General features: G+C 59.9%; 1 protein-coding gene across 10 annotated transcripts in view; it reads left to right on the top strand.

Annotated features, from left to right (window-relative positions):
- SPEG (striated muscle enriched protein kinase) overlaps positions 1 to 14517 on the top strand; it is a 49015-nt gene that overhangs the window by 26091 nt on the left and 8407 nt on the right. For all 10 annotated transcript variants that reach the window (XM_060107338.1, XM_060107343.1, XM_060107347.1 and 7 more), the window contains 17 exons: positions 1489 to 1608; positions 1854 to 1958; positions 2537 to 2743; positions 3128 to 3251; positions 3366 to 3541; positions 6096 to 6208; positions 6557 to 6725; positions 6962 to 7058; positions 7160 to 7360; positions 8399 to 8456; positions 9047 to 9124; positions 9232 to 9410; positions 9934 to 9960; positions 10602 to 10754; positions 10936 to 10978; positions 12009 to 12077; positions 12319 to 14287. In XM_060107338.1, coding sequence (XP_059963321.1) covers positions 1489 to 1608; positions 1854 to 1958; positions 2537 to 2743; positions 3128 to 3251; positions 3366 to 3541; positions 6096 to 6208; positions 6557 to 6725; positions 6962 to 7058; positions 7160 to 7360; positions 8399 to 8456; positions 9047 to 9124; positions 9232 to 9410; positions 9934 to 9960; positions 10602 to 10754; positions 10936 to 10978; positions 12009 to 12077; positions 12319 to 14287 — 3888 coding nt within the window. The remainder of the gene's footprint in view (positions 1 to 1488; positions 1609 to 1853; positions 1959 to 2536; positions 2744 to 3127; positions 3252 to 3365; positions 3542 to 6095; positions 6209 to 6556; positions 6726 to 6961; positions 7059 to 7159; positions 7361 to 8398; positions 8457 to 9046; positions 9125 to 9231; positions 9411 to 9933; positions 9961 to 10601; positions 10755 to 10935; positions 10979 to 12008; positions 12078 to 12318; positions 14288 to 14517) is intronic.

Genomic DNA, 14517 nt, shown 5'->3' with positions numbered 1-14517 from the left:
GTCACCCGTGCCCCACTCTCCCCTCCCATCCCTAGTGTCACCACTGCGGCTCTGACCCTCCCCTCGGCCCCCTCTGCCACTGTCTTTGCTCAGCCCACAGGCTTCCTATCTCATCACAATCTGCTCTGAGGCCCCCGGTGGGTGTCTGTCTCAGGATCTGAGCCGGCGCCTCTGCTTCTGTCTGTATCTGGGGTCAGTGGCAGCCCTGGGCTTCTCTTCCTTTATAAATAGTGTCAGCAGAGATGAATGAATGGGTGGGTGTTCCATGCAGAGATAACCGCTAAGAGAAGGGAGGGGTGTTTGGGGATGGCCCTGATGTCAAGGATAGAGGACAGTGCAGATCTCTTCCCCTTCACGTCCCGCCAGGGGTGGCCTCCTGACCATCATTCAGGAAGCACGGTGTAGGGAGAGGGCTTTGGAATCAGAGGGAACCAGGTTCAAGCCATGGCTTCATCATTTACTAGCTGTGTGACCTTGGGACGAGTTCATTAATGTCTCTGACCTTCACTGGTAAAATGAGGATACTTTTGCAGGGTTGCTCAAAGGATTATGGAGAAAAAATGTATGTCAAGTATCTGGCATGGGCTGGGTACAATGGAAACAACTCTTACTGTAATATATAATCTAATGTATCTGCACTTACTACATGCAAGGCATCCAGTTCTGGGCCTGGCAGGACATACAAGCTCTGTCATTAAGGAGCTTACAGGAGGCGTGATGTGTGCAAGAAAAGAGGAAGGACCACCCAAAGCACCGTGGGCTGGGTGCTGGAGGTCCCGGGGAGGGAGTCAGAGATGGAGGTACAGAGGGGACCAGGGGCGTGGAGAGGATTTCCCAGGGCTGACACTCACTTGAACTGCATCTTGAAGGAGAAAGAGGCCTTAGGTAAGAGAAGAGCAGTCCAGAAGCGAGGAATTTTGTGAGCAAAGGCCTGGAGAAAGAACTCATGTGGCTTGTTCAGGGGCCTGATGGTGGGTCGGGGTCAGGACGTGTAGGAATAGCAGGAGACGAGGCTGGACGGGAGTTTGGGCTGAGGGCTTTGGAGGCCACCTGCTTAGCAGTAGGTGCCATTAAGGTCCCCAGATCGAGAGATCACATGCGATGCTGCTGGTGGGGTGTGGACCGCACGCGTGGAGGCTTTCATGGGCTCTGAGCTGGAGATGGGACCGGCAGTGGCTGTGAGGATGGAGAAGAGGGAGCTCTCCAGGACAGGAACCCACAGAGAGTGAACTGGCGTGGGAGGAGGATGAGAAGTGGCTGGGCCTGTAGTGCTGGAGGGACAGGCAAGAGGTGCAGGGCTGCAGGTGTGCACTTGGTGGCCTGGACCTAGAGTGTGCTGCGTGATGGACACCCTCCTTGTGTCTGCCCCACCCTTCCCTTCCACCTGTAGCGGGTGGGAGTGAAGGGCCTGGCCTGGGTGGCATGGGCCCACCCTCCAAAGTATCCTCCTAGCTCAGACACAGTATCACTGTCCCACCCCGCCCACAGACCGGGATGTCCATCGCTTGGTGTTCCCTAGTGTGGGACCTCAGCATGCTGGCGTCTACAAGAGCGTCATTGCCAACAAACTGGGCAAAGCGGCCTGCTATGCACACCTCTATGTCACAGGTGAGGCAGGTACCCTCCCGGTCAGCTGTGTGCACAGCCTAGCCTCTGGGCCACCCAGGGGCCTGGGTGAGGGCGGGGCCTCCACACCAGCTCCCTCCCCCTCGGTCCCCCGGGAAGCCAGCTGGCCTTGCCTCTGCCCCCGTGGCTGTGCCCCCGGCCCCCAGCCCACTGCCTGGAGGCCTGGTGATCCTGTGGGGCCATTGAGCCCGAAAGGACCCAGCGGACGTCGGACCTGTGGCTTTCAGATGTGGTTCCAGGCCCCCCAGATGGCGCCCCACAGGTAGTGGCTGTGACCGGAAAGATGATCACGCTCGCATGGGACGCCCCCAGGAGTCTCGACATGGCCATCGGTGGGTCCCAGCCACACAGGGCTGTGGGTGGGGGCGGGGGCCCTGAGGGCGCCAGGAGAGGAGGGCAAGGCCCAGGGGGGCATACAGGTGCGGGCAGGGGTGGATGGAGCACTGGGACCCTGGCCAGGAGCGGCTTTGCGGGCCTCCTCCCCACAGTGGACAGAGCCCTGGCTCCGGGTCAGGAGAGGAGAAGAAAGGGGAGCTGCCACGTGCCCTTCTCTTCTCAGAGGGACTGGGTGCTTGGGTCGTGGTCCTGGGGACCCCCTCTCCTTCCCTGTGCACGATCTCCTACTGCTCTGGGCCTCAGTCTCCCTACCTCAGGTAGTAGCAAGGAATCGGGACTAAGTCAAGGTCCCTCCATGCCTGTAACTGGATCCCATGCCTGACACCTCGTGGGCTCTGAGCCTGGCCAGGCCTGTGGCTGGGCAGGAGCAGATAGGGGACGGGCAGAAGGGACAGGAGAAACTGAGGCAGGTCCTCAGAGCAGACTGATGATGAATCCCTGAGTCCCGAGCCAGCTGAATGGGGTCGGGGGTCACCCCCGCAAGGCCTGCCTCTAGCAGCTGCCTCCCCACCAGACCCGGACGCCCTGACCTACACTGTGCAGCACCAGGTGCTAGGCTCAGACCACTGGACAGTGCTGGTTACGGGCCTGCGGCAGCCTGGGTGGACGGCCACCGGGCTGCGTAAGGGGGTCCAGCACATCTTCCGGGTCCTCAGCACCACCATCAAGAGCAGCAGCAAGCCCTCGCCCCCCTCTGAGCCCGTGCAGCTGCTGGACCGTGGTGAGCCTGGTGTTCTGTGGGGCGGTGGCGAGAGCTACTGGGCCAGGGAACTGGGTGTCCATGGAGGAGGCTCCAGGGCTGGTGTGGACGTGATAACTAGGGTGGGATTGGCGTGGTTGGGCGCGACCCCTACCTGTCAGAGTGCTTCCTTCTTACTCCTAAAAGCAGCACACGCAGTGGGCAAGGCTGAGGCTCTGGTGTCCAGTCCCAGCTCTGCTGCTTGCTTCTGGCTGAGTTCCCTAGACAAGTCGCTAAACCCCTCTGAACCTCGGCTTCCTCGTCTGTAAAAATGGAGCTCGCATGGCGATTGGGAGGGTTCAAGGAGCAGTGGGTGCTGAGGATCTGGTGTCAAGCCCAGCATAGAGCCAGCCCTCCTGCTCCCAGGCCCGCCCCTGGAGGAGGCGCCCGCCGTGCTGGACAAGCCAGACATCGTGTGCGTGGTGGAGGGACAGCCTGCCAGTGTCACCGTCACCTTGAACCACGTGGAGGCCCAGGTCGTCTGGAGGAGGTGGGGCCCACCTGGCATGCCCTACTCCTCACGTGAGGCGGTCCCGCTCCAGCCGGCCAGGCCGACCTCCCTGGGACTGGATCTCGGGTGACCTCCCTGTGCTGTGTCCCTTAGCTGCCGAGGGGCCCTCCTAGAGGCCCGGGCGGGTGTGTATGAGCTGAGCCAGCCAGACGACGACCAGTACTGTCTTCGGATCTGCCGGGTGGGCCGCCGGGACGTGGGGGCCCTCACTTGCACTGCCCACAACCGCCATGGCACACAGGCCTGCTCGGTCACACTGGAGCTGGCAGGTAGGTGACAGCCGCCTCCTTTCCTCCCCTCCCTCTGAGGTCCACAGCCCTCTCCTCACACCCCCAGGTGAACACACCCACCTGCCAACCCTAGGTCTCCCCTCTCAGGCCTGTCCATCTAGTGGCCATAATAATAGCAGTACTAGTAACAATAGCAGTACTACTAAGATACTTATTGCGCACCTAGTATGTGCCAGGCTCAGCGCTAAGTACCTTACATGTATCACCTCATTTAATATTTACATCAACCCTGTGAGATGGAGTCAGTTATTATAGCCATTTTACAGATGGGGAAACTGAGGCCCAGAGAGTGTGCTAAGTAACAGGCCCAAGGTCACACAACCTAATAAGTCAGGAGCTGGGATTCAAGCCTGGATGCCCTACTCCAAAGCCAGACAGTGTTCTTAGATCCTGTGTTAAACACAACAGGAAATAGTACTTCAAATGAAACAAACTGGGAGGAGGTGGGGGACCAAGTCAATTTCAAAAAGAAAAAGGCCCAAGTGAGGCATCTTATCCCCAGACTCCCAGCTCTGGGGATCCTGGCTGCTGCCCTTTCACACAAGCCTGTTTGACAAGGCCTTCCAGCCTTTGCAGTGAGGACCCTTTTTATAATTTCTCCTTTCGAGATGTAGTCTCTCAGACTGTAACATGCATGAAGTAGTAATTATCTTGTTTTCCGGTTTGTTAATTAACTCTAGACATATGTAACTGCCACTCCGAACGTCAGATCAGCGTGAGCTAAACAGTGTTACCTGCTGAGTAGATAAGATTCCAACCAACTGCAAAGAAAGTGACATTTTAGTTAGCACAGGCCATCTTATCATGGGGTAAATGTACATTTTCTAGTGCTTTAAAAGAAACTGTTGAAGTTCACTTGACATCTTCTGATCCTCTGACCTTCATAGACGGACCTCTGTCACTGCCCCCATCCCCACTCCCAGCAGACCAGGGACCAGATTCTAGAGGGCAGAGCAGGCAGCCTTAAAGTAGGAGAGAGGTGGCAGTAGGGTGTGTGAGGAGGAGACACGGGGCCGCTACTGGCCCCGCGGTAGATGGGGTACTGGTTTCCCTTTTATGTGTCTTCCCCTTTGCCCAGCTTCCCCCCACCTCATCCTGGCACTTCCTACTCAGCCACCGCTTTGCTCCTTGGTTGTGTGTGTGTGTGTGTGTGTGTGTGTGTGTGTGTGTTTTGTTTTGTCGGCCGCACTACATGGCTTGCGGGATCTTAGTTCCCCAACCAGGGATTGAACCTGGGCGCCCCGCCCCGCCATGCAGTGGAAGCACGGGGCTAACCACTGGACCACCAGGGAATTCCCAACCGCTTTGCTCCTTGACAGTACCATCTGCAGGACTCATCTTTCTTCCCAGATATAGGAGGAGCCCTGGGGTTTGGGGAGGCTCTGGACACTGAGAGCCCTGCAGCCAGCCTGGCTGGGACAGTGACTGAGGGAGACTGAGTCCCAGCTGGCCAGGGCTAGAGCAGGCCTGGGGCTTGGATCCACACCCCCTCCTGCTGTGCCCCACCCCCTACCCCCCAGGTGGGTGGAATGGCCTCTTTCCCCCACACCTGCTCCGCTGATGCATATTCCCCAGGATGACCTCCCCCTTTATCTATGTAAAGGTTGAGCTGTGTGCCTGTGGCCGGGTAGTGCTCCTTGCCCAGCACCCCTGCTTTTCCCTCAAGGCCTCCCTCTCCCACTCCCTTTAAAGCCCAGATCCTCAAACATTCTCAGAGGAGGAGGAGGGCACCAGGAAGTCACAGGCTTCTTCGAAAAGCACAAGCATATTGGAATATGTATTTAATTCCATCATGAGAATTAGAAGCTGCTTTACCAGGAAATAACACAACCGCATGATATGTGCAGAGAATAAAATCAGTCACACGTGGGAGAACTAAACTGAGAACTGGTGCCCGTGGATTCATCTTGCCATCTCCCAGATGGCTGAAGGCCCCTTAAATATTTAAATAAGATTCAGAGAGAAAACTTCAAGATAGAGGCAATGCCCTCCATGAACTTGATTCAGGGTCATAGACTGAGCTGCCTGCAGGGCCCAGGACGGTTAGAGTTCGAGAAGCCCACGGTAGGACTGTGCTGAAGGGCCACCACCCACAGGGGGCAGTGTCGGCCACTCCTCGCCAGCCCATTAATGCAGTGAGGGAAGCAGCTCAGGACAGCCAGTCCTGATTTTCCAAGAGAGACAGGAAGTCCAGATTTCTTTTGTGTGTGAAAATCTCCTAATTTCAAAGCTGGCACATGAATACGAGAGCCAAACAAAGCAAGCCTGCACCCCCGGCTTGGGTTTTCTGAGGTTTGCAGAACATCACGTTTGGATTTGCAAGGACAGCGTTTGGTCCAGGCCAGGAACTCATGTTGCTGGGGGTGGAGTTTGAGAGCCTCAGGGTGGCCTGCTGGGGCTCTGGGTGGGGGGGGCAGGGGCGGTCTGGTGTTCCGCCTGAGCCAGTCGCTGAGGGAGGGCTTAGAGAGGCAGGCCCCGTGACCCCCCTATTCTCTCCCCCTCCCTCCCCCACCTTCACCCCTGTGTGTTTCAGAGGCCCCTCGGTTTGAGTCCATCATGGAGGACGTTGAGGTGGGAGCTGGAGAAACCGCTCGCTTCGCCGTGGTGGTTGAGGGGAAGCCACTGCCGGACATCATGTGGTACAAGGTCAGAGGCTGATGAAGGCCTCCATGGAGTCCGAGCTGGGGCTGGCCAGGAGCCTACGGGGAAGGGAGGAGTGATTTCCCGGGGGCGTGGGAGGGGTCAGAGGAGCCTGGACAGAGAGGAGAGCAGTTGTCAGAGGTGTGAAAAGGAGGAGGAAGTGGGACCCAGAGGTGCTGGTGACCCTGGGAAATAAGGGTGGAGCTGATCCTGTGTCTGAGCAAGGCCCCTAGGGTGGAGATAATGGTGGGCCCTAAGGTAAGGATGAGACTGGGTCTCTGGCGTGGCGGTAAAGCTGGGTCCCAGGTGGAGGGGAAGCCAGGCCTGGACTGGAGGTGACGGCCACCTCTGCAGGACGAGGCGCTGCTGACCGAGAGCAACCACGTGAGCTTCGTGTACGAGGAGAATGAGTGCTCCCTGGTGGTGCTCAGCGCGGGGTCCCAGGACGGAGGCGTCTACACCTGCACGGCCCGCAACCTGGCTGGCGAAGTCTCCTGCAAAGCAGAGTTGGCTGTGCACTCAGGTGGGCTGGAGTTCAAGAGGAGTAAGGCCAAGGGCTCACCCAGGAATCCCACGTGAGCGCCCTCCCACCGGGAATCACTCACCCGGCCCTCCACTCCAGACCGCCACCTGCTGCAGCCCCAGCAGCGCTGCCTCGGGCACCCACATTCTTGCTTCTCGGCCGTGCCTTCCACCTGCGCTCCCTGTGCCCTCGTTCCTTCTTGCCCTCTCCACCTAACACCAGGCATCTCTCCTCAGCTCAGACAGCTATGGAGGTGGAGGGGGTCAGGGAAGACGAGGAGCGGCGAGGAAGGAGACTCAGCGACTTCTACGACATCCACCAGGAGATCGGCAGGTGTGGGGCTAGGAGGGGGTGTGGTGTCCGGGGCCCAAGGGAGGCTGGGCCTGAGGCTCAGCAACGCCTGAGCCCTGTCCTCTCCCTGTGTCCTCACCCAGGGGTGCCTTCTCCTACCTGCGGCGTGTAGTGGAGCGAAGCTCTGGCCTGGAGTTTGCAGCCAAGTTCATCCCCAGTCAGGCCAAGCCAAAGGCGTCGGCGTGGCGAGAGGCCCGGCTGCTGGCCCGGCTCCAGCATGACTGCATCCTCTACTTCCATGAGGCCTTCGAGAGGCGCCGGGGACTGGTCATTGTCACCGAGCTGTATCCTGGGACAGGCTGGGTGGGTGGGGGACACATGGCCTGAATGACTGGCCCTTGTAACAGCCGATTAGCAACACGTTTCACACGTTACAAAATGGTCCCATTGACAGCTGGGAGTTCTGAAGACATCTTATAAATACTTCACAGAGTGGAGTCTGGTGACTTGTGTGAAAAACAACATTTTTTAGCTTAAATTTACATAGCGCTTGATGTGTGCCTGGCAGTGTTCTAGGAGTTTTACAGATATTAATCTATTTAATCATCGCGTATGCTTATCTCTTGGAATTTTATTATCCTCATTTTATAGATGATGAAACTAAGATATAGAGAAGTTAAGTAACTCACTCGAGGTCACACAGGTGGCAAAAGGTGCATGATTTTTATCATGAAATGCAGTACAGTATATCTGAACGTTTGCAGTGACCCCATTAATACTTGGCTTTATTTGAGAGGCTCTTCTCATAAAGAATGGATTTTATCCTTTCATAAGAGCTATGGTTAAACAAAGTCACACTGAGGTAAGGATGCTGGATGGTTGGCTTGTCACTGCCACCTGCAGGGTGACCGTGTCCTACATGCTAGCCTCCCAGTCTGTACTGTTCGAACCCAAACCTCAGTAAAATGACAAATTATTATGTGTCATGGGCCTTCTGGGTCATTCTCTAATAGAGTCAAGGAGTTCCATCCACAGTCAACAAAATGCTGCTCTAACTTGATCCTTATAAATACTTCACAAGGTGGGTGAGAGGAGTCTTATCCCTATTTGACACCGGAGGGAACCTAGGCTCAGAAAGGTTAGGTGACTTGCCTGAGATCCCACAGCAAGTGAGAGTTCAAGCAGGGTTGTCCCATCTAAGCACCCAGATGACAGGGGGAAGAGGGAAGGTGCAGTTGCTCACTGGTAGCAGATGTGCTTTTCGGGGAAGGAGGACCCTGTGCTGAGCTGGCACCCGACTTGAGCTCTGGGGGTGGAGGGCACTGCCTAAGGCAGGCCCAGCAGTTGGCACTGGTCACTGTTCTCCTTGATCCAGGACATAGCTGCACAGAGGAGCTGCTGGAGCGAATGGCCAGGAAACCCACCGTGTGTGAGTCTGAGGTGAGGGCAGTGGGTGGTAGGGGCCAGGTTGGGCACCAGTGTTCACCCACCTGAGCTCTGAGACCCGAGGGGTGCGTCCTGGGCATGCCATCTGTGCCCACGAATAGACCAGGGGTGGTGGTGGAGAGCACTGTTAGGTAGGCAGCAAAGCCCCCTTCCCCCATCAGAGCAGACCCCCACGCTGGCACTTAAATTGTCTTCTGAAAATTTCGGCACCCACCCTGGCCCCGAACTCTGTTTGTTTCCCAGTATTCCTCACATAAAGGTTCCTCAGGCCTTGCGCCAGAAGGAGCCCCATCTAGACTCTGTTCAGTCTCAATGATGTCCTGCCATGTAGGGCTGTACGAGTTGTGCACTGCACAATTCTTTTTATTATCATGCAAATGGCGCCCTCCTATAATGGTGCGGTGCCCAACTTGTGCAGCTGTATATGGAAGCCCTGAATCTCAGGAACCCCAAACCTATGTTTCAGCCCCCTCCACCAGCCACCTGAAGGCCACTTCCCAAGCATGGCCTGGCTTCTTGCTACAACCCTGCTGGTGATCAAACATAATACCCCAGCCCGGACTCTGGGCCTCCTGTTTTCACAGATCCGGGCCTACATGCGGCAGGTGCTAGAGGGAATATGCTACTTGCACAAGAACCATGTGCTGCACCTGGATGTCAAGGTGAGATGCAGGTGTGGGGTGGGGAGCAGACGGCACCTGTAGGAGCCAGGCACTGGGGTGTCCCCCCCGCTGCACTCAGCTCCCATGTCTTGCCTTGTGTCCTGCAGCCTGAGAACCTGCTGGTATGGGATGGTGTTGAGGGTGAACAGCAGGTGAGGATCTGTGACTTCGGGAACGCTCAGAAGCTGACGCCGGGAGAGCCCCAGTACTGCCAATATGGCACACCCGAGTTCGTGGCACCCGAGGTTGTCAACCAGACCCCTGTCTCTGGGGTCACGGACATCTGGTAACGTTGGCATACTGGGCTGCTGGGACGGGCCAGGGCAGCTTCCCTCAGTGCCATGCTGAGGGCTCGCTCAGTGGCACGGAGGAGCTTTACTAAGCCCGGATGCCTACTGTGACAGTTGGCTGGTGGCATTGCGCACGGGGGTCTCCTGCCCATGTCGCTCCCTCCCCCTCATCCGTTAGGGCTGACCCAGTCACTCAAGCCTCAGCCCTCACAGTCCTGGGTGCTGGGCCTCCGCACCTACAGCCACCTTGTCTCCCCCGGTGAGGCAGGCACGGTCTCTTGGTCCCCCAGACTCCTCTGGGCTTCCTAGGCCGGCCCTGCCATGACCCTTGAGTCCTCCAGGCATGTCGGGATCTCTGGGTTCAGGGTCCTCCCCCAAGGAGGCAACGCTGTGCCCATTTGTCCACGGCCGTGTTCACAGGGAGGACCTTTCCTCAGTAGATCATGGTAGCAAGAGGACTGCTCACTTCCGGTGGGAGCTGGGCTGTCCTCTTACCCATCCACTCTCCTTTCCCCTCAGGCCCGTGGGTGTCGTCGCCTTCCTCTGGTAAGGACCCCTCTGCACTCAGGACCCCGTCTCCTAACGGTCTCGTAGCAGGCCCACCCCTAACGTTTGCAGAGCCTGGGGCAAGGGAGAAGTTGGGGGCCTGCAGCCTGCCTCTTCTCTTCCGCACGCCGGTTCCTTCCTGCCCTGGGAGGGGCCTCCACGTGCATGAATGTGGACACCCAGACTGAGTGTCCAAGCTCTGGCCGCCACCACACCCCTCCATAAGGGGTGGGCACGCGTGGCGTGCTTGGGAGGCCAGTGCCGGCTCAGTGCCGTTTAGGCAGGGAACTAGTCCAGAACGTGGGCTACAAAGGGGAGGCCCAGGCTCCAGGGGCGTATCCCCTTGGCACAGGCTCCTCACCTCAGGGACAGGCCGCGGCTGGAGGAGGGCTGGAACAGGTCCTCTAGAGCACGGGCCTGGGATAAGGACCTGGTGGCCCAGGTCTCAAGGCAGCACTGCTTCCTTGCCCGTTCAGGGGATCGAGTAGGGGCAGGACAGGCCAAAGTCTGCAAGATTCTGCCCAGATTCACCCAGCCTCCGCCTGTCCCCGGCCCTGCGCTCCCACTGGCACCCCACTTTGTCTCATCTCAGCCCCGGGGCCCACATCTCACTCCAGCCACCTCCATCTCCACCCCTGCAGCCTGACGGGAATCTCTCCGTTTGTCGGGGAGAACGATCGGACAACGTTGATGAACATCCAAAACTACAATGTGGCCTTCGAGGAGACCACGTTCCTGAGCCTGAGCAGGGAGGCCCGGGGCTTCCTCATCAAAGTGCTGGTGCGGGACCGGCTGTGAGTATGAGGCCGGAGGAGCCTCCCCCATGCAGAGTCCCCTCACGCCGCCCCTACTCCTGCCCAAGCCTCCGCCCGTAGACAGTCAATCCCCCAACTCCTTAGAGGCCCCGTTTTCCCAAACATTTATTGAATGAATGAATGAATGATAAATCCCTTCTTAATCCTCTTTCCTTTGCAGGAGGCCTACCGCAGAGGAGACCCTAGAACATCCTTGGTTTAAAGTGAGTCTTGTCTTGCAAACTGGTGATAGAAGAGGTGGAAGGAGCGAGAACGTTACTAACAGCTCCATTTTATTGAGTCCCTAGTGTGTACAGGAACCATGACATGCATTTTATTTACATATGATCCGTTAGCCTGACAATAGCTCTACAGAGGAAGGTATTATCACTTCCCTTTTGCTGATAAGGAAACTGAGGCTCAGCTTGGGGTATCGTGGACTCCAAGGCACAGGTCTGGACCCCCACCCCTCATCCTAGGGATGCACATCAGTGCTCTCCCTGGCTCTCGAGACCAGCCCCAGTCCTCCTCACTCCTGTGGCTCGCCTCCATCCTGCCCTGGTCCCCCACACTGTGCTTGGTGGGTGGCCTGGCTGTCTTGTCCTTTTGGTTTTGAACTCCCTGTGGCAGAGTTCTCACTCATCTTCAAACTCCAGCACTGCAGGGCACAGTGCCAGGCAGAGGGAGGGGTTCAGCAAATGACCCAGAAAGAGCGACTGAACAAACCGTCCAGGGAGCATCGTGCTGGGTCAACAGAAGGCTGAGGTCATTCTGGCATCTGTCCTTGGAGTACAAGCCTGGTCTCTCAGATCAGAAATGAGCTCTGAAAAGGTGGCTGAGGGAAGCATCTGAGGTGTGGCCCCCCAAGGCTCCAGAGAGATGTCTGGGGCACTGTCTCTACATGGAGACAGCTGGGGAGCTGGGGAGCAGGGTTCAAGCTGGGGGCCTGAGCACAGGCCTCCCAGGGCAGCCAGTGCACCAGGACAGGGCCTTGAGCCCTGGTGTGAGCTCTGAAGCCTAGGAGCCACCGACTTCCCGCCTCTCCGCTTAGGTTCAGGCAATTTGTCCACACGTGGGAACCTTGACTGTGGGAGTTATTGTGACAGATCCCCTGGGAGAGGGAGCCCCAGGAGCCCAGACCCGACGCTGCTCTGTCTACTGTCCCCTCCTGTGGCCGTTGTCTCTCCATTGCCAAACCTGGAAGGTTAGGGTTGACAGAGGGCTTTCCCTCAGGCCCTCTTTCTTGGTTTACAGGCACAGGCAAGGGGCGCAGAGGTGAGCACGGATCACTTAAAGCTATTCCTCTCCCGGCGGAGATGGCAGGTGAGTTTGGCTGGGCCCTGCTCCGTGGCTTCATCTTCTCATTCTACAGCCTTCTCTCTCTAACCCTGCTTTTTCTATCAGGTGCCCTCACTTCTGCTCATCTGTCTTCCTCCACCTTTTAATTCTCTCAGCTCCCACTTCTGCCTGCCGTAGGCCTTCTCCCCCGGGGATGAGGTGGGCCTGAGTGGGTCAGTTTGGCCCCGTGGGTCCCTCAGGTCTGACTCTGGTACCCTGTCTCCAGCGCTCCCAGATCAGCTACAAGTGCCACCTGGTGCTGCGCCCCATCCCTGAGCTGCTGCGGGCACCCCCGGAGCGGGTGTGGGTGGCCGTACCCAGAAGACCACCCCCTAGTGGAGGGCTGTCGTCCTCCTCCGATTCTGAAGAGGAAGAGCTGGAGGAGCTGCCCTCAGTGCCCCGGCCACTGCAGCCTGAGTTCTCGGGCTCCCGGGTGTCCCTCACTGACATTCCCACTGAGGATGAGGCCCCGGGCGCCCCAGAGGCTGGGGCCGCCACCCCCATGGACTGGCAGGAGCAAGGAAAGGCCCCTTCTCAGGACCAGGAGGCCCCCAGCCCTCAGGTCCTCCCCTCCCCAGGCCAGGAGCCCAGCCCCCGGCGGGGAGAGCTCCGGAGGGGCAGCTCGGCTGAGAGCGCCCTGCCCCGGGCCGGGCCGAGGGAGCCGGGCCGGGGCCTGCACAAGGCAGCGTCTGTAGAGCTGCCGCAGCGCCGAAGCCCCAGCCCGGGGGCCACCCGCCTGACCCGAGGAGGCCTGGGCGAGGGCGAGTATGCCCAGAGGCTGCAGACCCTGCGCCAGCGGCTGCTGCGGGGTGGCCCTGAGGATGGCAAGGTCAGCGGCCTAAGGGGCCCCCTGCTGGAGAGCCTGGGGGGCCGTGCCCGGGACCCCCGGCTGGCTCGGGCGGCCTCCAGCGAAGCAGCACCCCACCATCAGCACCCGCCCGAGACCCGGGGCCTGCAGAAGAGCAGCAGCTTCTCGCAGGCTGAGGCGGAGCCGGGGGGCCGGCACCGCCGAGCTGGGGCGCCCCTCGAGATCCCCGTGGCCCGGCTCGGGGCCCGCAGGCTGCAGGAGTCTCCCTCCTTGTCCGCCCTCAGCGAGGCCCAGCTACCTAGCCCTGTGCGGCCCAGCGCCCCCAAGCCCAGTGTCCCTAAGGCTTCAGAACCTCCTGTCGCCACACCCAGTGATGCTGCACAGCCCTCGGCACCCCAGCCTGCCCGAGAGAAGGCCCCAGAGTCCACGCCAGAACCAGCCCCCAAGCCTACACAGCCCCCGCTAGCTCCGCAAACCCTAGCGCCCCCCCTCACACCCTATGCCCAGATCATGCAGTCGCTCCAGCTGTCAGGCCACGCGCAAGGCCCCCCGCAAGGCCCCCCGCAGGGCCCTGTCGCATCGCCGTCGGAGCCCAAGCCCCACCCGGCTGTGTTCGCCAGGGTGGCCTCCCCACCTCTGGGAGCCTCCGAGAAGCGCCTGCCTTCGCCCGGGGCTCCGCCAGGGCCAGCCGAGAAAGCCCGGGTCCCTACGGTGCCCCGCAGGCCAGGGAGCAGTCTCAGCAGCAGCATCGAGAACCTGGAGTCGGAGGCCGTGTTCGAAGCCAAGTTCAAGCGCAGCCGTGAGTCGCCCCTGTCGCGGGGGCTGCGGCTGCTGAGCCGCTCGCGCTCCGAGGAGCGCGGCCTCTTCCGTGGCGCGGAGGAGGAGGACGGCATGTACCGGCCCAGCCCGGCGGGAACGCCGCTGGAGCTGGTGCGACGGCCCGAGCGCTCCCGCTCCGTGCAGGACCTCAGGGCGGTCGGGGAGCCGGGCCTCGTCCGCCGCCTCTCGCTGTCGCTGTCCCAGCGCCTGCGGCGGACCCCACCCGCGCAGCGCCACCCAGCCTGGGAGGCCCGCGGTGGGGATGGGGAGAGCTCAGAGGGCGGCAGCTCGGCGCGGGGCTCCCCGGTACCGGCGGTGCGCAGGAGGCTCAGCTCCACGCTGGAGCGGCTGTCGAGCCGCTTGCAGCGCAGCGGCAGCAGCGAGGACTCCGGGGGCGCGTCGGTCCGGAGCACGCCGCTGTTCAGCCGGCTGCGCAGGGCCACGTCCGAGGGCGAGAGTCTGCGGCGCCTGGGCCTCGCGCACAACCAGCTGGCCGCCCAGGCCGGCGCCACCACGCCTTCCGCGGAGTCCCTGGGCTCCGAGGCCAGCGCCGTGTCGGGCTCCTCAGGTAAGGAGGGGCCCAGGGGGAGAGTGGAGGGCGAATGTGTGAACGAGTGTGTTTGGGGTGCGGGTGTGGGGCTGGGATGACAGGTGCGCTGGAGGGACGCTCTGGGAGAAGGAGAGGGCCGGGGACACCCACCGCAAAGAGGCTCAGGCGTTTCTGGAGGCCCTGAGGACGGAACTGGCAGGGCCGGGCTGACGCGAGGCCGAGGGGCAGAGGCTGGTGTGGGAACAGGC

Source organism: Mesoplodon densirostris, chromosome 8 (genome assembly GCF_025265405.1).
Source record: "Mesoplodon densirostris isolate mMesDen1 chromosome 8, mMesDen1 primary haplotype, whole genome shotgun sequence".
In the NCBI taxonomy this organism is placed as follows: Eukaryota; Metazoa; Chordata; class Mammalia; order Artiodactyla; family Ziphiidae; genus Mesoplodon; species Mesoplodon densirostris.
Note: the sequence above shows the minus strand (reverse complement) of the source record. Positions and strands in the feature narration are given on the sequence as shown.